General features: G+C 63.8%; 1 protein-coding gene across 10 annotated transcripts in view; it reads right to left on the bottom strand.

Moving 5' to 3' along the window:
- Positions 1-20,321, bottom strand: part of ADGRB2 (adhesion G protein-coupled receptor B2) — a 64,422-nt gene that overhangs the window by 4,612 nt on the left and 39,489 nt on the right. For 2 of the 10 annotated variants that reach the window (XM_085080939.1, XM_085080938.1), the window contains exons 2-23: positions 17,300-18,104; positions 12,711-12,794; positions 11,101-11,265; positions 9,947-10,111; positions 8,491-8,655; positions 7,307-7,471; positions 7,132-7,233; positions 6,523-6,629; positions 5,687-5,881; positions 5,531-5,599; positions 5,332-5,440; positions 5,110-5,256; positions 4,228-4,303; positions 4,056-4,158; positions 3,480-3,523; positions 2,038-2,164; positions 1,476-1,579; positions 1,100-1,202; positions 700-850; positions 388-457; positions 209-275; positions 14-99 (exon numbers count right to left, since the gene is read on the bottom strand). In XM_085080939.1, coding sequence (XP_084937065.1) covers positions 14-99; positions 209-275; positions 388-457; positions 700-850; positions 1,100-1,202; positions 1,476-1,579; positions 2,038-2,164; positions 3,480-3,523; positions 4,056-4,158; positions 4,228-4,303; positions 5,110-5,256; positions 5,332-5,440; positions 5,531-5,599; positions 5,687-5,881; positions 6,523-6,629; positions 7,132-7,233; positions 7,307-7,471; positions 8,491-8,655; positions 9,947-10,111; positions 11,101-11,265; positions 12,711-12,794; positions 17,300-18,089 — 3,194 coding nt within the window. In that variant the 5' untranslated portion in view covers positions 18,090-18,104. Of the gene's footprint in view, positions 1-13; positions 100-208; positions 276-387; positions 458-699; positions 851-1,099; positions 1,203-1,475; positions 1,580-2,037; positions 2,165-3,479; positions 3,524-4,055; positions 4,159-4,227; positions 4,304-5,109; positions 5,257-5,331; positions 5,441-5,530; positions 5,600-5,686; positions 5,882-6,522; positions 6,630-7,131; positions 7,234-7,306; positions 7,472-8,490; positions 8,656-9,946; positions 10,112-11,100; positions 11,266-12,710; positions 12,795-17,299; positions 18,228-19,829; positions 20,056-20,321 lie in introns of those variants that run through there. The other 8 variants (XM_085080941.1, XM_085080943.1, XM_085080944.1 and 5 more) reach the window with 7 other exon arrangements.

Genomic DNA, 20,321 nt, shown 5'->3' with positions numbered 1-20,321 from the left:
GCAGGCCACTTACCCAGCTCGCTGCTTTTTGGACTTATCTGAAATGCCGTCGCGGGACATGAGCTTGTTGAAGACGATGATGCCCACCAGCATGTTCACCTGCGGGAGGGTGGGCTCAGCGCGGGCACGGAGCCCCCCGCCCGCGGCAGGAGCTGCCACACCCCCCCCGGGTGGGTTTTTGGGGGTCCGAGGCTCGGGGACAGCTCACCAGCACGATGACGGCAGCGGGTCCCACGAAGGCGTAGAGCAAACCGCCCTCCAGCGAGAGCCAGCAGCTGCAGGGGACCGCGGGTGGCGTGTCAGGGGACAGCCCTGTCCCCATGCCCAGCTCCCTGCCGGTCTGGAGCAGTCCCCGTGCCCCTGTCCCCTGCCCCTGTCCCCACGTACTAGCTCGCTGTCCCGTAGCCTTTGGTCCGCGTGAAGCCCACGGAGACAGCGACCACGAGGGCTGGCAACCCTGGAGAGGGGACACGAGGCTGGAGGAGCCGCGGGAAGGTGGCACTGTCCCCCCAGAACCACCCCTGTGCCATCCCCAGCGGTGGGGACAGCGATGGGGACAGCGATGGGACTGACGGGTGCCACAACCAAGACACCCGGCTGTGCTTTCCTCCACCGCGCCTCGGTTTCCCCCCTGATCACCCTGGGATGTCCCAGGGAGGGGACAGGGGTGTCACCCTCCCGCCCAGCCTGGGATCTTACCCCATCCCAAGCACAGGAAGCGCTTCCTGACCAGGCGTGTCCGGATCCGGCCGATCACCGCCAGGTAGGACTGCCAGGCCTCGGTCAGCACCCAGCAGAAGGACGAGAGGAAGAAGAAGTGGAGGAAGGCGGCGGTCATGGTGCACACACCCTGCGGGGTGGGGACACGGCGACATCAGGGGGACGCCTGGCACCGCGGCAGTTAAAGGTTAAAGCCCCACTGCCGCCGAGGTTTGTGTCAAAGCCACGGGCTCGGGGGATTTTAATCCCTGGATCGAGTTAATCCAAATCCAATCTGCTGCTGGGAGCCAGCAGGGATGGGGAGAGCCGCCTGGGACACCAGCGCGGCCTCTGCACCCTCATGGGGACAACCCGAGGGTGGCGGGGTGGTGACACCCACCTTGCTGAGCATCTGGGACTGGCCCACGAGGATGAGGATGTTGGAAGCCAGGATGGAGACGCAGAAGTTGAGCAGGATGATGGAGCGCTCCGACTTGATGAACCTGCGGCAGGAGCGGCGTGGGGCCAGCCTGTCCCTGTCCCTGTCCCTGTTGTCCCTGTCCCTGTCCCATGCTGCCACCAGGTGGGCACTGTCGCGGGGCAGGGACAGTGCCAGGCAGCCCAGGCTTCTTCTCCCACCCTTCTCACCACATGAATCCCATTGATGCTGAGCCTTTTCTGGGGCTCTGTCCCTCTTTGTCGCCCCCTCCCCACACGGCCTCGCCCCCCAGGTGCCCCCCAGGTGCCCCCCAGGTGCCCAGGTGCCCTCGGGTCACCTCCAGAAGGCAGCGTAGATCACCAGCAGGGTCAGCAGGGCCATGCAGGACACGGCGCAGCCGATCATCAGTGGCACCGACGGGGTCCCCGAGGGGTCCATGGCCTGTGGGGACACCGGCGGGGACTGGCTGAGCCCAGTCTCACTCCCTGCCAGCCCCCTGTCCCCTCCACCCCTCACTGGGGACCTCCGGGTGCTACAGGGGGTGGCAGTGGTGGCACTGCCAAGGCGCCTTCCCGGGGACCCGTGCCCATTTCCGTGACAACGGGGGACACGGGCGGAATAGCAATGGGGTGGGGGGCCAGAGCTGCCCCCTCCCCTCCTGGCACAGGGCAATGCCCTGGATCGAGCTCTATCCACCATGGCAGCCCCCTGCCCACCCAAACCCACCCTGCCGGGGGTGCTGGGGGGTGCTGGGGGACACCCCCACCCTCCAGTGCCCACCTGGTCCCTGCAGGAAATGCTCCCTGCCCATCCCCACCCTCCCTCGGGACCCCCGCCAGCCCCCCACCCTCACCCCGTGTCCCCAGCCGGCTCGGGGCTGTCCCCAGCCTGTCCCCTACCAGGTCTCTGGGCAGCTGGGCGAGGACGGCGAAGGTGGCGAGCTGGCGGCACTGGCATTTGGTGTGCGCCGGGAGGGTCTCCAGGGTTTGGCAGCTCTCCGTGTCCCAGTTTCCCAAGCCAGCATCCCTGATTAATGGGAAGAGAGCGAGGGAGAGCAATTTGAAATGATCAAACACCCGCAGCCCCTCGCGCCTCGCCGGGGTTAACCCCTTCCTGGCCCCTGCCTGCGGGGTGGGACCGGGGGGTGCTGCCAGGGGACCCCCAGAGTGTGGGGAGGGGGTGAAGCCATCCCTGCCCCGGGCTGATCCTTCTGGGAGTGGGGACAACACTAAAAGCCCCCTGACATCCGTGTCCCCTCCCAGGTGGGTGACGATTCCCTCTCTCCATGGCGACCCTCCCTCCTTGGGGTCCTCTCCCCCCAGAATGGAGACCCCTCTGCTATAGGGACCCCTCTGCCATGAGGACCCGTCCCTCCCTTGGGGACATTCCTGCCACGGCGTGGCGGTGGATTTGTGACACTTGGGGACCCCTCCTGTCACAGGGAGCAGACGGGGGGTGACACTGCCATCCCCAGGGGGGGCAAACACAACTCCCAGCGCTGCAGGAAAACCGGGAACTGGGTCTGTGGGACAGCTGGGGACTGTCCCTGGGGCCAGCACCTCCCCACGGGTTTGGGGACCGGTGACCCCGATGTGCTGCCCACCCGCGGGTACCTGGGCAGGGGGCGGGCATTGCCCTCCGCCAGCCCGCAGCGCTGCCCGCCCCCCTCCCTGCCCTACTTTCCCTCGTTCCTGCCAGCGCTAACAAATCACATCTGGCAGCCTGGCGCGGGCGGCCCTGCGGCTCCGGGGCCACATCGATCCCGGGGGAGCTCAGCGCGCCCGCGCCGGTGGGGCTGGGGTACGGGAGGGGATGGTCCTGGCTCCGCGGAGATGATCCCTGTTCCTGCTGCCATCTCTGCTCTCCATCCCTGCTTTCCCATCCTTTATCCCATCCCCGCTCCATCCCTGATCTCCCATCCCTGTTCCCATCTCTGCTCCATTCCTGCTCCATCCCTGATCTCCCATCCCTGATCTCCCATCCCTGCTCCCATCCCTGCTTCATCCTGCTCCATCCCTGCTTCCATCCCTCCTCTCCCATCCCTTTTCCCATCCCTGCTCCCATCTCTGCTCCATCCTAGCTCCATCCCTACTCTCCCATCCCCGCTCCATCCCTGATCTCTCATCCTTGTTCCCATCCCTGCTCCATCCCTGCTCCATCCTATCTCCATCCCTGCTCCATCCCTGCTCCCATCCCTGCTCCATCCCTGCTCCATCCCTGCTCCATCCCTGCTCTCCCATCCCTGCTCCCATCCGCACTCCCCCTCTGTCCCAGCATCCCCCCGGCATTGCCAGCCCCGCCCTGTCCCCAGGGTGTCCCTGTCCCCCCGCCCCTCACTCACGTCCTCGAGTAGTCCCAGGTGACACACTGCGGGTGGGAGGTGCCCTGCGGACACAGGGACAGGTTAGAGCTCCCCCCAGCCCTGCCGCCACCCCAGCAGGGGCTGTGGCCCTTGGGGACATTCCCCGGGTGGCACAGGGACCAGGCCATGAACTGGGAACTGCTGGTGACACAGGACTGGGACTGGGACTGGGAGTTGGGTGACACAGCGATGGGACAGGAGGGTGACACAGCGATGGCGTGGGAGGGGAAGGGGACACTCGTGCTGATGAAGGAAGTCATTGATGACACAGGGGGGTTGATGATGAGGAAGGGCCACACATGGTGGGAGGGGACACTCACGGGGACAACGTGGAACAGGGACACTGGTGTGATGACACAGAGGGGGACACTCACGATGACGTGGGAGGGGGACACTTCCAGTGATGACGAGGGACAGACAGGGACAGTCACGTTGATGTGGAAAGGGAGACAGACTGAGAACATGGGAGGGGACACACAGTGACATGGGGAGGGGGACACTCACACTGATGTCACGGGAAGGGACATTCCCGACACCAAGGGAGGGGACACTCACGTTGATGATGTGCGACAGCTCCACCAGCACGAGGGGCTCGGCGGGCCGGGTCGGTGGGCGCACCGTCACCGTCAGCACCTTGGAGGTGACGGCCAGGGGGCTCCTGCGGGGAGGGACACCGGCTGTGACAGGCCGGGGGACAGCGGGGGACACCGCGGGTGGCGCCACTCACCTGGGCGGGGGCAGGATGAGCCCCAGCGTGCGGTAGAGCACCGCCCCGATGACAAAGTGCGACGACTCGTCCGCCTCTGCAGAGAGAGCCACACGCGTGTGCTCGGTGACACGGGTGACACGCGGGACGGGACACGCGGGGCACACAGGGGGCTGGCAGGAGGCTGCCAGATGTGCACCCAGATGTGCTCTCACACGCACGCACAGCCCCTGAGCACACGTGTTCACCTGCAGCTCGGGTGGGTGTGGATGGGAGCCAGATGTGGAGCCACATCTGCAGCAGATGTGCACACACGCGTGCCTCCAGATGTGCACGCTCGCATGTGTGCACACCTAGACACTCCCAGATGTGCAGGAGCACGTGCAGGCTCACACACGTGTGCACACTCCCAGATGTGCAGGAGCACGTTCACACATGCACAGTTCCAGATGTGCACACTCCCACAGGTGTGCATTTCCAGATGTGCACCCACACGTCCATGTTCACACACGTGCACACACCTGCACGCTCCCAGATGTTCACACCCACACGGGTGCAGCACCCAGATGTGCACTCACACGGACACGCACACCCTCCCAGATGTGCAAGTTCACACACAGACACACGCACTCTGCCAGATGTGCACACTCACACCCCCTGCACATGCACACACCCCTCCAGATGTGCACGCTCCCAGATGTGCAGGAACAAACATGGATACACACACACACCCCTCCAGATGTGCACCCCCATACACGTATCCACACATGAATACATACACACACCTCCAGATGTGCTCTCCCATGTGCATATCCACACATGAATACATACACACACCTCCAGATGTGCACGCTCCCAGATGTGGACACACCCACCCCCACACCCACCCACATTCCCGCTCACCGGCCGAGGCGAGGCTCAGCACCTCCCTGGGGATGAAGAGCTTGTCCTCGGAGCTGCGGGCCCAGTCCTTCATGCCCCGCCGCCCCTTCATGGGGAAGTTGATGTCGCTGGACACGGCGGACACGGGCTCCCGCTGGATGCTGGTCACTGCCCGGGGACACAGCGGGGTCACCTCCCGCTCCCCGCGTCCCCTCGGGTCCCCGCGGCCGCCCCGCCGCTCACCCAGGTTGTCGGTGACGATGAGGGAGCTCTGGAAAGCCTTCAGCGCGTCCCCGACCAGGTGGATGAAGTCCTCCACCACCTTCATCAGGTGCACGGAGCCGGGAGAGACCTGCGGGAGACGGGAGCAGCTCCGGAGCCACCGGGACACCCCCGGGGCGGGGACATCCCGGCTGTCACCACCCCGCTCTGCGCCACTCACCTGCTGGGCATCCTCCCACTTGTCGCGGTTCTCCGCGTCCACCATGTAGCTCACGACCTGGAAGAAGCGCTGCGGGGACGGGGCTCAGCGGGGCTGGCGACCGAGCGACCGCCACCACCCCGGGGAGAGGTCCCTCGGCGTCCCCCTGCCCGCTACCTGCACGTCCTCGGAGGACGGGGTGTAGGTGGCCCTCTTGAAGGTGTCGGTGACGTTGCGCAGGATCTCCACGGAGAAGAGGAGGTCTCCGCTGTAGTAGGTCTTGCGGGCCATGAGCTCCAGCAGGCTCCGCACCACTTGGGACATGCCCTCGCCGGCCAGCACCCGCTGGCCCTTGGCCAGGTGTTCCCGCAGCTGGAATGGGGGGGGGACAGAGGTGTCACCTGGCTGCCAGCACCGCCCCCAACGGTGCTGGGTGTCCCCAGTCACAGCCAGAGCGCGGGGGACACTGCAGAGCTAATGGGGTTCATTGAGGCAGCTGCAGGGTGTGGGGGGCTGGGGGAGTCCACAGGGGTTTGGGGACATTCAGAGGGGTCTGGGGGTGTTCACAGGGGTTTGGGGACATCCAGAGGGCTCTGCAGAGCCATCCCCATCCCAAGAACCATTTCCATGGGGGTCTGGATATTCCCCAAGGACATGGGAGCACAGCTCGAACCCTGCAGCTCTAGGATTGGGGTCTTGTTCCAAACCCATGGGGGTCTGGGGGTGTTCATAGGGGTTTGGGGACATCCGTGGGGGTCTGGGGACATCCATGGGGGCCTGGGGGGACATCCATGGGGGCCTGGGGGGACATCCATGGGGGCCTGGGGGCCCTTCCTATCCCAACAACCATTTCCCAAGGACACAGCTCGGACAGGATCTCTTTTCCCAGCCCACCCAGCAAGCCCTGCCTCAGTTTCCCCACGCGATGCCCAGATGGAGAAGTGAGGTGGCAGTCAGGGGGAGAGGGACAGGGGACAGGGGACAGGAGGGGCCGTGCCAGAGCGAGCACCTACTGAGAGATGCAAGTATCTGTACTCGTGGGAGATGCAGCGGGCGAAGCTGGGCACACCCCAGTAGGCCACCCCGTGGGGGCTCAGCAGGCATCGGCGGCTGGCGGAGCCTGCAACGGAAATTTGGGATTGGGGCTGGCACTGGAATCACCCCCCAGGACCCCAGTGCCACCCATGACCCCTGGGGTTTGGGGGTTCTCGACCCCAGTGCCAGCCACAACCTTCTGCCCTGCTCCTGGTGGCTTGACCCCAATGCCACCCTCTGCCCCTGGGGTTTGGGGGCTTTTGACCCCAATGCCACCCTCTGCCCCTGGGGTTTGGGGGCTTTTGACCCCAGTGCCACCCTCTGCCCCTGGGGTTTGGGGGTTTTTGACCCCAATGCCACCCTCTGCCCCTGGGGTTTGGGGGTTTTTGACCCCAGTACTACCCTCTGCCCCTGGGGTTTGGGAATGCTCACCCCCAGTGTCACCCACCTTACTCTGCTCCAGGTCAGAGGGGTTTGGGCCACTTGTCCCTCATGCCACCCACCCCCCTTGGGGTTTAGGGGTGCTCGACCCCAATGCCACCCACCACCCGCTGCCCTCCTCCAGCTCGGAGCACATCTGGGCTCACCGGTGGCATTGGGGGGACATTTGTTGTAGATGATCTCCCCAGCAGCCGTTTTCTTCCAGGTCATCATCATCCCATACTCATCCTTGCACATCTCATGGTAGGCTGGGGGCGAAGGGGGAAATCAGCACACCCCAAACCCTGGGCGAGGGGCTCTGGGGTGTGGGGTACCCCATACCTGGGCACTTCTTCTCGTTGCAGGTCTTCACCTCCTCGCCGCTGCCCTCGCAGGGGTAGCCGCGCACGCCCGTGCCCTCGCACATGCGGAAGCGCCGCTGCCAGCCGGTGTCGCAGGTCTTGGAGCAGAGGCTCCAGTGGTTCCAAGGACCCCACTTGCTGTCTGCTGTGGGGATGGGGACACTGTGGGACACGCAGCTCTGCATGTGGAGTGGCACCCGCGGGGACGGCATGGGGCACCGCTGGCGCTGCCCCAAGCGCTGTGAGCGGAAATCCCGCAGGGTGTGAAATCCGCAGATGGGTGGTTTAAATCTCTTTTAGAGCAGATTGGCATCCTGGTGAGATGCCCGTCCTGGTGAGATGCTCATCCTGGTGACATGCCTGTCCTGGTGACATGCTCAGCCTGGTGGGATGCCCATCCTGGTGAGATGCCCATCCTAGTGACATGACCACCCTGGTGACATTCCCATCCTGGTGAGATGCCTATCCTGGTGACATGCTCATCCTGGTGAGATGGCCACCCTGGTGACAATCCCATCCTGGTGGGATGCCCATCCTGGTGACATGACCACCGTGGTGACATGACCACCCTGGTGAGATGCCCATCCTGGTGACATTCTCATCTAGGTGACATGCCCATCCTGGTGAAATGGCCACCGTGGTGACATTCCCACCATGGTGGGATGCCCATCCTGGTGACATGCCCATCCAGGTGACATGCCCATCCTGGTGCAGATGCCCCTCAGTCCCTGCCACCATGACAGGCCTCCCTCAGTAGGGGCCACCAATGCCATGACCTCTCCCACAAGACAATGAGAGGCTCGAAGGACAGGATGAGGACCCTGTAGTCCATCCTGTGCTGGTGTCCCCCACACCCAGAGCCGTCCCCAGCCCCTGTGCACACGCCAGAGCTCACTCGTGCTTGTCCGCCCAAAGCACGGCAGGACCGCCAGGTCCCCAGCGCGACCCGGGACGAGGACAGCGCCAACCCTGGCTCCTCCGGGGGTCCCGTGGATCTGGGTGATCCCTGGCATCACCCTCAAGCTCCTGCTCCCCGCAGCGGAGGGGGCTGCCAGCACCCGGGTGTCACCGGCGGTGACACCGCGGCGGCGCGACGGCTGGGCCGTGCTGGGCGCCCCGACACACCGCCGTCCCCCCGCTCCCCCCCAGCGCGCGGGGCCTTACTGGGACAGGTGGGGTTGGAGCACTCCCGGGCGTCGGCGTGGGCCCCGCGGCACTCGGCCCAGCCGTGGGCCGAGACGCTGCACTTGCGCGTCCGCTGCTGGGTGCCGTTGGCGCAGGTGACGGAGCAGCGGCTCCAGGCGCCCCACTCCAGCCACTGCCCTTCCACTGCGGGGACAAGGAGAGCGCCGTCAGCTCCCGCCGGCCAGCGGCCGGCTGGCCGTGATCCGCGCCGGGCTCGCCGGGCAACGGGTCCAACCTATGGATGTGCCGGTTTATCCCGTGCCGGACGGGACAGGGAGTGCTGGACCCTGTCCTGGGTGGGGGACTGTCACCAGGACTGGCCCCCACACCAGCTGCACTGCAAGGGACAGGGTCAGGGTGGGGACTCAGGTGTTGCTCCCACCAAACTTAGCGTTTCTGGCGTCATTGGGATCAGTTCTGGCCAAATCCAGCATCCCATCCAGCATCGCTTCCAACCAAATCCAGAACCCTCAGCATCGCTTCCAACCAAATCCAGCATTTCTGGCATCTCTGCCAACTAAATTCAGCATCCCTAGCATCATTTCCAACCAAATTCAGCATTCCCGGCATCACTTCCAACTAAATTCAGCATTCCTCGCATCATTTCCAACCAAATCCAGCATCCCTGGCATCACTTCCAACCTAATCCAGCATCCCTAGCATCACTGCCAACCAAACCCAAAATCCCTGGCATCGCTTTCAACCAAATCCAGAAGCCTCAGCATCACTTTCCACCAAATCCAACAATCCCTGGCATCATTTCCAACCAAATCCAGAATTCCTGGCATCACTTCCAACCAAATCCAGAATTCCTGGCATCACTTCCAACCAAATCCAGCATCCCTGGCGTCAGTCCTGTCAAATCCAGCATCTCTGGCATTGCTCTCCACCAAACCCAGCATGCCTGGCATCATTCCCTGCCAAGCCCAGGAGTTCCAGCAGCATCTCCACGGAGCTGCCACGGCCAAAGCCATGTGACACGGGTGTCATGTCCCTGTCAGAGCAGCTGCCACTCTCCCTGCTGCTCTGAACTCCCTGCCAGCTGCCCCGTGTCACACATGGGGTCCCTAAGGGGACGCCATCCAAGACATGGCATCTCTGTTTGTCACCACAGAAACACCACGGCCACTCCTGAAGGAGGAAGGGACAGACATGGCACTGCCACCAGCATGTCAACATGCCCCACAATGTCCCTGTGCCAACCAGGGCCATCCAGAGCAGAATGTAGGGACAAGGCCACCTCCTCAGTGGTCCCCAAGCTGCACCCCTGTCCACACTGGGGGCTCAAGACAAGATCTCCAATGGGGACAGCAGGGCGCACCCCGTGTCACACGTCACCCCTGTGCCTGGGCTGCTCCAGGCACCCATTCTGTTCCCTTCTCCTGGCATTCCCGGCGGGAAGGAGGAGCGCGGGGGGAGGGAGGGAGGTACTGACCCGGGCAGATCGCGATATTGCAGGGCTTGGCCTGCAGCTCGGGGCCCTCGCAGGCGTTCCCTCCGCGCCGCGAGGCCGAGCACCGCCGCGTCCTGGTCCTGGCCCCTCGCCCGCAGGTCACCGAGCACAGGCTCCACGGGGACCACTCCTCCCACGCGCCGGGAACTGCAACACAGCACAGCCGCGGGGCTCCAGCCTCCTCCTCCTCCTGCTGCTGGCACCGAGGGGTCCTGGCGTGGCAGACCCCTCGTGCCCTGCCCGGCACTGTCCCCAGCACCGCCTGCCCTGTCATCATCCCAAATCCGGTGCCAGCAGCGGTTCTGTTGCTGCTCCCTGCGCTTCTCCAGGGTCCCCTTGGGGTCCTGGTGATGGTGGCGCATGTCCCCCCAAAGCCACAAACAACAAACCGAGCATGATCCGCCCCTCGCATCCATGGGAAAAGGATCAGGGACCGGCGTGGCACACCAGCATCCTAAAGGATGCTCCTCCTTGAGCTCTGATGTCCTAGAAGAGCCAGGACAGGGCTGCACTGCCCAGGATGGGGTAAAGTGGGCACTGCACGTCCTGGAGCTGCAAAACCCTTCAAACACCTTGAAACACCCCAGGTTTGGACCTGGTTGTGGCACCCTGAGGTCCCTCCGGTTCCTGTGTCCCACACGAGACGCACAAACGCCACCACGGACAAACGGGAGACCCCCAGCATCCTGCCTGTGGCCTGCCTCGAGGCGCTGAGCGGCTCAGCCCCCTCCTGCCCGCTGAGGGGGGACCTCTGGGGATGTCCAGCTCCAAACCGCCCAGCTCAAGCTCCAGCACAAAGCCCTGGGGACATCCAGGAGGAGCCCACAGCTTGCCAGGAGAGGATGGAGAAGTCTCCCGAGGCAAATCCCCGGCAGCAGCACAGCTGACAGGGCGCAGGGTGCAGAGCACCCAGTCCAGACACCTCCCCGGCGGTTTTTCCAAGAGGGAGTCCAGAGAGATGCCAGCAGGACTCAGGGTAGCCACCACGACCACGCCAAGCCATCATCCTCATCCACCACAGCACCCAGAGGGGACCCCAGAGACATCCCAGCAGCACAGTCCCTCTGTCCCCACCCGCCCAGCGAGCCGGCAGCGCAGCCCCACGGTGTCCCCGGTGTCGCCGGTGTCCCCCGTACCTGGGCAGGTGGCGGTGTTGTTGCAGGTGCGGGTCTCCCGGAGCAGCCCGCTGCACAGCGTCCCGTAGGGAGAGGAGACGCAGGAGCGCGTCCGCACCTGGGAGCCCTGGCCGCACGTCAGCGAGCACACGCTCCACTGCGACCACTCCTCCGCCGCAGGGTCCCCTGCGGGAGACAGCGAGCCTGAGAGCCCGGGGGGGGACGGGGGACATGCCCGGCCACGCGAGGGGACAGGGAGGTGGCACTGGTGAGCGCGGGGGTGAGGATAAGGTGCTGAGGGTGACAGGGAGGTGGGGAAGGTCGTGCTGCTCTCTGGGCTCGGCGGAGGATGCAGCTGGAGGAGGGATTGGGGTGTGGGGTGGCAGCTGGTGTGAGGGACAGGATTCGTGCTGGGAGGTGCTGGCAGGGTGGGCAGAGCAGGCAGGGCAGGCTGGGTGGGCAGCATGGGCAGCACGGACAGGGTGGACAGCACGGGCAGTATGGGCAGGTTGGGCAGCATGGGCAGCACGGGCAGCACAGGCAGGGTGGACAGCATGGGCAGTACAGGCAGGATGGGCATCTTGGGCAGGGTGGGCAGCATGGGCAGGGTGGGCAGTACAGGCAGGATGGACAGAATGGACAGCAGGGACAGCACAGGAAGGATGGACAGAATGGACAGCACGGGCAGGATGGACAGCATGGACAGCACGGGCAGCACAGGCAGGGTGGGCAGCATGGGCAGGGTGGGCACTGCAGGCAGGATGGACAGAATGGACAGCAGGGACAGCATGGACAGCACAGGCAGGATGGACAGCAGGGACAGCATGGACAGTACAGGCAGGACGGACAGAATGGACAGCACAGGCAGGATGGACAGTACAGGCAGTACAGGCAGGATGGACAGCACGGACAGCACAGGCAGCACAGACAGCTCTCCACGGCTCCCTCTCCCCACCCCGTCACACACTGACATTTCCAACAAGCGGCTCTTATTAAGGTTGATGATGTCTCTGAGGCTCTTGGACAGCCCAGCAGCAGAGCCCATCCGTTTAAATTAAACAGGGATCTATGGGGGAGGGCTCCAAAGGGGACCATTTGTCCTGGAGACAGGCAGGACGCCGGCTCCGTGTCACCCACGGCGGTGACAACGTGCTGGGGCTGCTCCGTGTCACACGGGGACCCCGAGAATGGATAGAGTCACCACTGGGGTCACCCACGCTCTGCCCAGGAGGTCCCATTGGGGTAGAACCTTCGTGAGCAGCCGAGTGAGGCTGGGAATTCTGCACGCCAGGCACATGGAGCAGAGCCGGGGCTCATCCATCTCCCGCTCGCCTCCGAGCCCTCCGACCATAAATCAGGGAGGCCGGGGAGGGGGGAGCAGCACGCTCAAATTACCCAGATGGATTTGCCAAATAAATACATTTGAACGAAACAATTAATAGATTTTTTTTTTCCTTTTTTTTTTCTGCTTTACAACCCTCGGAGGAAAGTGCAGAGGAAAAAAAATATATAAATGGAGCAAATTAAGCCAGGCTGTGGGCAGGAAGCTGAAAGGAGTCTCTCCATCTCCATCACCCCTGTCCAGGTGCACGAGCCTGGTGTCACCAGTGTCCCCTGCCTGCTCCTGGTACCTGTCTGGGCCATGTAGACCCCGGGTTCATCCGCTGACCGTGGCCACTGGGTCTTCACCTTCTGGTTCTCCTCGACCGCATTGCCTGAAAGAGAGAAACACTTGGGTGAGAGTGAACAGGGGACAGGGATGGGGACAAGAATGGTGACAGGGATGGGGACAGGCCACCCTGGGACATTTCAGGGGGATACAGGGACGCCTGGCCCCACGCTGAGCAGCCATGGCACCCCTGAGGGCAAAATATGGTTGAGCATCACTGAGCGTCACACTCACAGACCCCAAATGTGTGTCACAGTTACCCCAAAAGTGTCACCGCGGTGGCAGCTGGAGCCCAGCCCGTGGTGCCACATCCCTGGCACAGGCAGGGTGTCTGTGCCCACACAGTGCCAGGCGGAGGTGCTGCTCCGTCCCCACTTATCAGCTCGCTGCAGTGAGGTGGCACAAATTTATGGCTCGGCTCACCAAAAATAACAAGTGATCCATCAAGAGCACTTGGCGTGAAATTAACTGGCATGTGCGGGGCTCGGCGGGGACACGGCTGCAGGCGCAGGGGGACTTCTTCCCCGGCCTCCCCCACCCCCCTGGGCCACCTCTCTGTCCTCCAGAGGGACCCTTGTCCCCAAAATCTGGGTGCAGGAGTGGATTCGCCCCATGGCACTGCTGCTGCTGCCATGGGGGACAGCCCAGGCCACCATCGATGTCACCCGAGGGATGTCACCCCCAAAAGCGCCATGGTCACCCCACTGCTGTGGCAGCCAGGGGAGCAACCAGGGGTGGCACAAGGACCTCGTGGAGCTGCCCAGCACTGCCAGCCGAGCACAGCGATGTCCCCAAGGGATGGCGGGGGGGTGGCACGGGGACACCTGGCACTGGCAGGGCGCTTTGGGCACACAGTGAGTCCCATTGGGACATAGAGCAGGGACACATGGGTGGGGACACCCAGCCCGTCAGCCTGCTGTGACACCGACTGTGCTGTCAGAAAGACCCAAATTTACTGAGTTTTGCCTTAAATCAGGGGAACCCCTCAGGGCTCCTCACAGGCATCCCACTGCAGGGCATGGAATTCCCGGTGGCATGGGAGACACCTGGGGACACTGAGGGGTCTCTGGGGCCACCAGGCCGAGTTCCCCACAGGCCCACCCCACTGGGAGCACCACGGTGGAATTACACGCGGCACGGCAAGAGCCTCGGGAAAAGCCATAAATCCCGAGGATATACGAGGGCGTTCTCCCTGCCTGTGTTCGACAGAGACACCAAATTCAATTTCCTTCGGAGGGCACTAAATCCTCGGCTGTCACCGAGGAGAGGCTGCGGCCAACCCTGGCGTCGCACCCTCAACCCGACTCGGGGGAGGGGTTGATTTTTGGGGCCTCAGGGGGGTTATTTTGGGGACCTCGAGGTGAATCCCAAGGCCAGGCGTGTCCTTGTCCAGGCAGCACCTCATTGGGGGTTTGTTTGTGAATACGGATTGGTTACAGGCAAGGCAAACCCCAAAACTGGAACTTCTTGGCCTCGGCGCAGCAGTGTCACCACAGAGGCCACCAAAGAGGGGAACACCCCTTTGGGGGGGTCTCTGAAAGGGCCACACCCCTCCAGAGGCAGGAGTCGAACCCTCCCGAAGTCACTCCCCAAAAATCCAACCCTCCCACTCGCCTTCAGCCGCATCCCCGAATCCCTTGGGAGAGCCACCCCGCGGCGGGGATGACGCGGGCTCGGGGACCCCGGGGTCACCGCTGTGGGGAGGCTCTGGGCGGCCGCCAGCCCCACGTCGCTGCGGCGGAGGAGCCGCTGAGATCAGCGCTGGGCGCCCGCCAAGCCTCGGCTCACAGGCGCCATTCAGCCCCCCGGCCCTGCCTGCCACCATCCCCCTGAAAGGGGACCATTCTCCACCCCGGGGGGCCGGGGGGAGGCCAGGTGGGAGCCGCGGGACCCCCCCTCGCTGCATGAAGGGCGCTCTGTGCTGCGGGGTGACGCCCCGAGAGGGGGACGGTGGCAGCGGCGTGGCACGAGGGGTGGCCGAGGCAGCGCGTCACCCCCGTGGCTCCGGCACCGCAATCGCGCTGAACCTCCGGGCGCTCCAGCCTCTAATTGAATGTCAAATGTAATTTGGAGAAGGAGCGGGAGTTTGCGCTGTGGCCGTCGCAGCCGGAGAGGAGGAATGTGGCAGCGAGCCCTGCCAGCTCTGCAGGGACCCCCTGCGCCAGGCTCGGGGGGAATAACCCCACCGAGCCATCCCTGGGGATGTGTTGGACACCCTGGAGGAGCATCCAGCTTCTCCATCCCATCCTGGATCCGATTTCTCCATCCCATCCTGGATCCCATTTCTCCATCCTCTCCTGGATCCCATTTCTCCATCCCATTCTGAGCCCTTCTCCTCTATCCCATCCTTGATTCCACTTCTCCATCCCACCCTGAATCCCTCTTCTCCATCCCATCCTTGATCCCTCTTCTGCATCCTATTCTTGATTCTACTTCTCCATCCCCTCCTGAATCCCATTTCTCCTTCCCATCCTGAATCCCTCTTCTCCATTCCATCCTTGATACTTTTTCTCCATTCTATTCTTGATCCCATTCCTCCATCCCATCCTGGATCCCATTCCTCCATCCCATCCTGAATACCTATTCTCCATCCCATCCTTGATACTTTTTCTCCATCCCATCCTTGATCCCTCTTCTCCATCCCATCCTGGATCCCATTTCTCCATCCCATTCTGAGTCTGTCTCCTTCATCCCATCCTTGATCCCACTTCTCCATCCCCTCCTGGATCCCATTTCTCCATGCCACCCTGGATGCCATTTCTCCATGCCATCCTTGATCTCCATCCCCTCCTGAATCCCTCTTCTCCATCCCATCCTGGATCCCATTCCTCCATTCCATCCTTGATCCCTCTTCTCCATCCCATCCTGGATCCCGTTGCTCCCCAGTCATCCCCCTGGCCACATCAGGTGTCACCCGTTGGGCACAATGTCATCCAGGCTGCCCTTGGGGATGTCACCTGACTCTGTCGCTGAGCTCTTAATCGCCCCCGGGGAGTTGCGTTTAAAGGGGTAAAAACTAAAAAAAACAACAAAAAAACCCCATAAAATGCAATCAGCTCAAGCAGCTCCCCTCGGGATGAGGCGATTTAGAGCCCTGCAGCTGTAACGGACCGGGGATTTAGTGCGGGATCTGCCCGTAATGACATTTAGCTCCTGAAATAAATGCTAAAGCCCAATGAAATTATCTCTACACCCCCGGCCCGGCCCCGCCACCTAATCTGCCGGATAAAAACCCCACGCAGCCCGGTTAGGGATTGCTCCCTCCCGCGCATCGCCCTGGGGCTGCTGAAGAGAACATCTGGCCAGATGCTTCCCAAAAATCCCCGCATCACCTCGCCGGGTTTGGCACGGTCAGCAGCGGGGCGAGGCGCACCCGCCTCGGGCATCCCGATCCCGGGGGCGGCTGCTTTATCCTCAGCCGACATTCCTACGATCCCGTAACGAACAAATGGCCTCATTCCGCCTGGTTAATAGCCCGGCCGCCGTGCCGTGACATCCTGCCTGGAATAACAAGCGCCCGGGCTGCAGCAGTCAAGGGTAATTTGCCACGGGGAAGGGTCATTTTACCTGCAAATTGTTTTCCGCGTCTCCACCAAGGCGGGGAGAGTTGGCTCCAGCTGCTGCCCCGCGCCAGGGAGGTGCCGAGCGGGGCCAGGGAGCCGCTTGGGATGTGCCAGAGCAGCCGTGGCATCAGGCCTGGCAGGGGTGGGGTCGCCGTGGTGGCGAAGTGGCATTGCCAGGGGTGGCTGGGCGGTGGCGAGGGCGGAATGAGCTCCGAACGGAGCGTGGGCATCGCTCTGGGGTTGTGCGGGTGGAGCTGGGGCTGAGGATTTGCGCTTTGGGTGGATTCCCTGCTCCGTGTCGCGCTGGAAACCTCCAGCCCCGGGGAGCATGCTCAGGTGGGATTTATCCATTCCATGGATTCCTTGCTCCACACAACAGCTTCCCTGCTCCATGCCCAGTGCCCAGCTGGCACCATTCTGCCCCGGGAGTGAGCTCAGGCAGGATTCATCCACTCCATGGATTCCCTGCTCCATGCCCAGCGCCCAGCTGGCACCAATCTAGCCCAGGAGTGAGCTCAGGCAGGATTCATCCATTCCGTAGATTACCTGCTCCAGGTACAGCACCCTCCTGCCCTGAGCAGTGTGTTCAGGTGGGATTTATCCATTTCGTGAATTCCCTGCTCCATGCCCAGCGCCCAGCTGGCACCAATCTACCCCAGGTGTGTGCTCAGGCAGGATTCATCCATTCCATAGATTACCTGCTCCAGGTACAGCACCCTCCTGCCTTAAGCAGTGTGTTCAGGTGGGATTTATCCATTTCGTGGATTCCCTGCTCCATGCACAGTTCCCCGCCGGCATTTTCCAGTCCCAGAGAGCTCACACAATCAGGATCCACCCCTTACACATTCCCTGCTCCATGCACAATTCCCGACATCCCCATTCCCCACGGACCACGCGCGGGCAGAACCCAAACCCACCCTACTCCACGTGCAGCACCCCCGGGATCCCCCGCACCGCTCAGGGAGCTCCATCCCCTCTCCCCACTCACCGTGCGGCACCTCGGGCAGGTCGAGCTCGTCGGCATTCGCAGAATGCAGCTCGGTGGGGCAGCAGTCGGGGCCGGGGGGCTCCGGGGTGGGCGCGGGGAGCGGGGGTCGGGTGCCGTTGCGCCGGGGGGCCGGAGGGCTCTCGGCCTGGCAGCTGCAGCCGGCGTGGGTGAAGCCGCAGCGGCGAGCGCCGGGAGCCTGCAGGCACTCCTCGAGCCAGCGGCACAGCACGCTGCAGGTGAACTGGCTGGAGTTGTTGTTGTTGATGAGCAGCACCTCCACGAAGCGGAACTCCAGGGCTTGCGGCTCCAGCAGCCGCGGGGCAGCCTCGGGCTCGGCCGCCAGGCAGAGCTGCACGAAGTTCTTGTCGAAGTGCAGGAAGGTGAAAGGCCCGGCGCCCTCGCACAGCTCCAGCTCGGCTTCCTCGTCCTCCTCCTCCTCCTGCTGCTGCTCCGGGCGGCGGCGGGAGGGCGCGGGGCTGGCCTCGCCCCGGGGGTCGCAGGTGTAGTTGGCCAGGTAGTGGTCGAGCGGCAGCACCATGGGAGAGAAGTGAGTGCAGACCTGCTCCTCCCGGTTGAAGCGGAGGTAGAGCGAGTACTTGGTGGGGTCGGGGTTCTCCAGGGTCCAGGAGCAGCCGGAGGAGATGGTGGGGAACAGGTCCTTGAGGGAGAAGGAGCCGTAGAGGACGCCCGAGGCCAGGGCGGAGCAGGCGCTGGGAGCCGGGTCGAAGCCCCGCGTGAGCCACAGGACAGACGATATCACAGCCAGTAAGAGGGGACCAGCAGCGGTCATCCTATGGCATTTGCCCTGCCGACAGACACGTGGACACAGGGTTACCTGGAGGCATGGCCGCTGTGGAGCTGGGCAGGGGGTCAGCACCTTGCCCCGAGGCCAGCTGGTGTGGGAGCAGCATCCCAGTGACCCCATGGCCCCTCCTGGTTCATGTCCCCACATGGCCCATGTCCCCACCCAGCCCATGTGCCATCTGCCTCCCTGCAGGGTTACAGGGGACTCCTCACTGTGCCAAGGAGTCCCCCAGTTGGGGACAGTGCAGCACAGACCGAGGACTTCACCCCAAAGCCACCAGAGCAGAGACACAGCCCCAAAAGCCCCCGTCGCAGTGACCCCCCTGCCCTCAGCTCACCCCCAGAGCTGGCCAAGCACAACCTGGACGAGGAGCCACCAACTTCAGGCAGGGCTACAAAAGCCCTTGGAGCTATTCCTGGTGCCCTGAAGCACCGCTGGGACACGCCAGCAGCTCAGGGTGACACGCTGGGGGTGCGCAGTGACACCCCAACAGCACAATGTCCCCACAGCTGCCCTGAGAGCCTGGCACAGGCTGAGAGAGATCCATCTCTTGGATACCTCTCCGGGTATGCAGAGCATCGCCGTGATCGGCTTTTTAATACCTCATTAATAAAATAAAGCACGCGGTGGCCTTATTAAGTGAGCCCGGAGCACGGCTCCACTGAGGCCGAGGCCGCCGCGCACGTGTCGGCATCACTCAGCCCGTGCCCAGGGCAGCGGTGGCCAGGGGACAGCCCTGGGGACAGCAGGGGACATGCAGGAGGTGGCCACAGGGCCAGATGCCACGGCAGAGGTTGATTCCAAAATCGCTGAGGTCGCCGCTCGCCTCCGCCCAGCCATGTGTTGGGGATGCCGAGCGCTTGGCACGGCGCGGGGATGTTCCTCTCCCTCCTCAAACAGCATCTCCTCCTCCCAAATCACCCCTGGCCGAGCTGGTGACGCTGGGGCATCCCCCGGCTCACCGGGGAGGGACACGGAGCCTTGGCCGAGCCCGCGCTGGAGCCACCACGGGGACATTAGAGAGCTAAAAATATCCCGATCCTCGTGCAACAGGCTGGCGCTGGCTCCTGCCGCCCCGGCAGAGCGGGGGGGGCTCGGTGCTGGCGTTCCCCCCTCGCCAGGGCACGGGGGAGAGGGGCTGGGATGGAGCCAGAGGGAGCTGGAGGCCGGCTGGATCTCCCTGATGCAAGCGGGGAGATGTGGGGAGAAAGAAATCCCCGCTTTTCCCTAGAAACTTCCACCCCGAGACCCCAGGGAATGCAACAGGAGAGACCCAACGGCACCGAATTCCAGCGGCAGCCCGAGCGGGGAGCACCACGGGCATCCCGCGGTGGTGTTTCTCCAGCGGCCACCGAGGAGCTGGGGTCCCCCGGAGAGTCCCAGCCCCCTCCGCTGCTCCGGGAGAGCCGGGGATAGGGGGAGGGAGGAGGAGGAGGAGGAAGAGGAGGAGGGAGAGGAGGAGGAGGAGGGAGAGGAGGAGGAGGAGGTCAGGCAGGGACACGCTGCTGCTCTGCAGAGAGCTCCTGGGGCTCCCGCAGCCTGGCAGGGACACAAGATGGTGCTTACTTCCCTCGCCCAGGAGCAGCGAGCAGGGACGCTCCGGATCCATCCATCCATCCATCCATCCATCCATCCATCCATCCATCCATCCATCCATCCCTCCCACTGCCCAGCCGCCCGCTGGAAGGTTCGGGGATGGACATAGCCGGGCAGCCCACGCCTCACCTCTCCAGGCACGCATGATCCAGGTGTTCCGGGAGATGCGGAGCCTCCTCCCGGCCCCAAAACCTGCCGGGGCTGCGGCTGCCCGGAGCCCGGCACCGCACCGAGCCGCGGCCGGGGCTGAAGCGAACCTCGCTCGGCACCAGCCCCGCTCCTCGCAGCGCTCGAGCTGCCGCTGCCGCCGCCGCCGCTGCTGCTGCAGTGAAAATATTTCACTGAGCTGCGAGCCGGGCCGAGGAGGTATTTAACATCTGGGCCACCGAGTCACCCGGCGGGAGCTGCCGGGTGGCACGAGGAGGGGTCACCACCACCGCCACCCGGCAGCACGGCGGGGACCTCGCGCCCCGCGGCGTCACCGTCTGCGTTCTCCGGCTCGGGGGAGCGCGGGCTGGCCGCGGTGCCAGGGCACGGCCGCGCTGGCATCACCCGCACCGCCTCCGAAACGACCTCGCTCCGTGCGGAATGAACCACCCGGCAGCGGTCACCGCATACCGA

Source organism: Lichenostomus cassidix, chromosome 23 (genome assembly GCF_008360975.1).
Source record: "Lichenostomus cassidix isolate B80296 chromosome 23, HeHo_3.0, whole genome shotgun sequence".
NCBI classification, from domain to species: Eukaryota; Metazoa; Chordata; class Aves; order Passeriformes; family Meliphagidae; genus Lichenostomus; species Lichenostomus cassidix.
The sequence above is the reverse complement of the archived record's forward strand: the minus strand, read 5'-3'. Positions and strand labels throughout refer to the sequence as shown.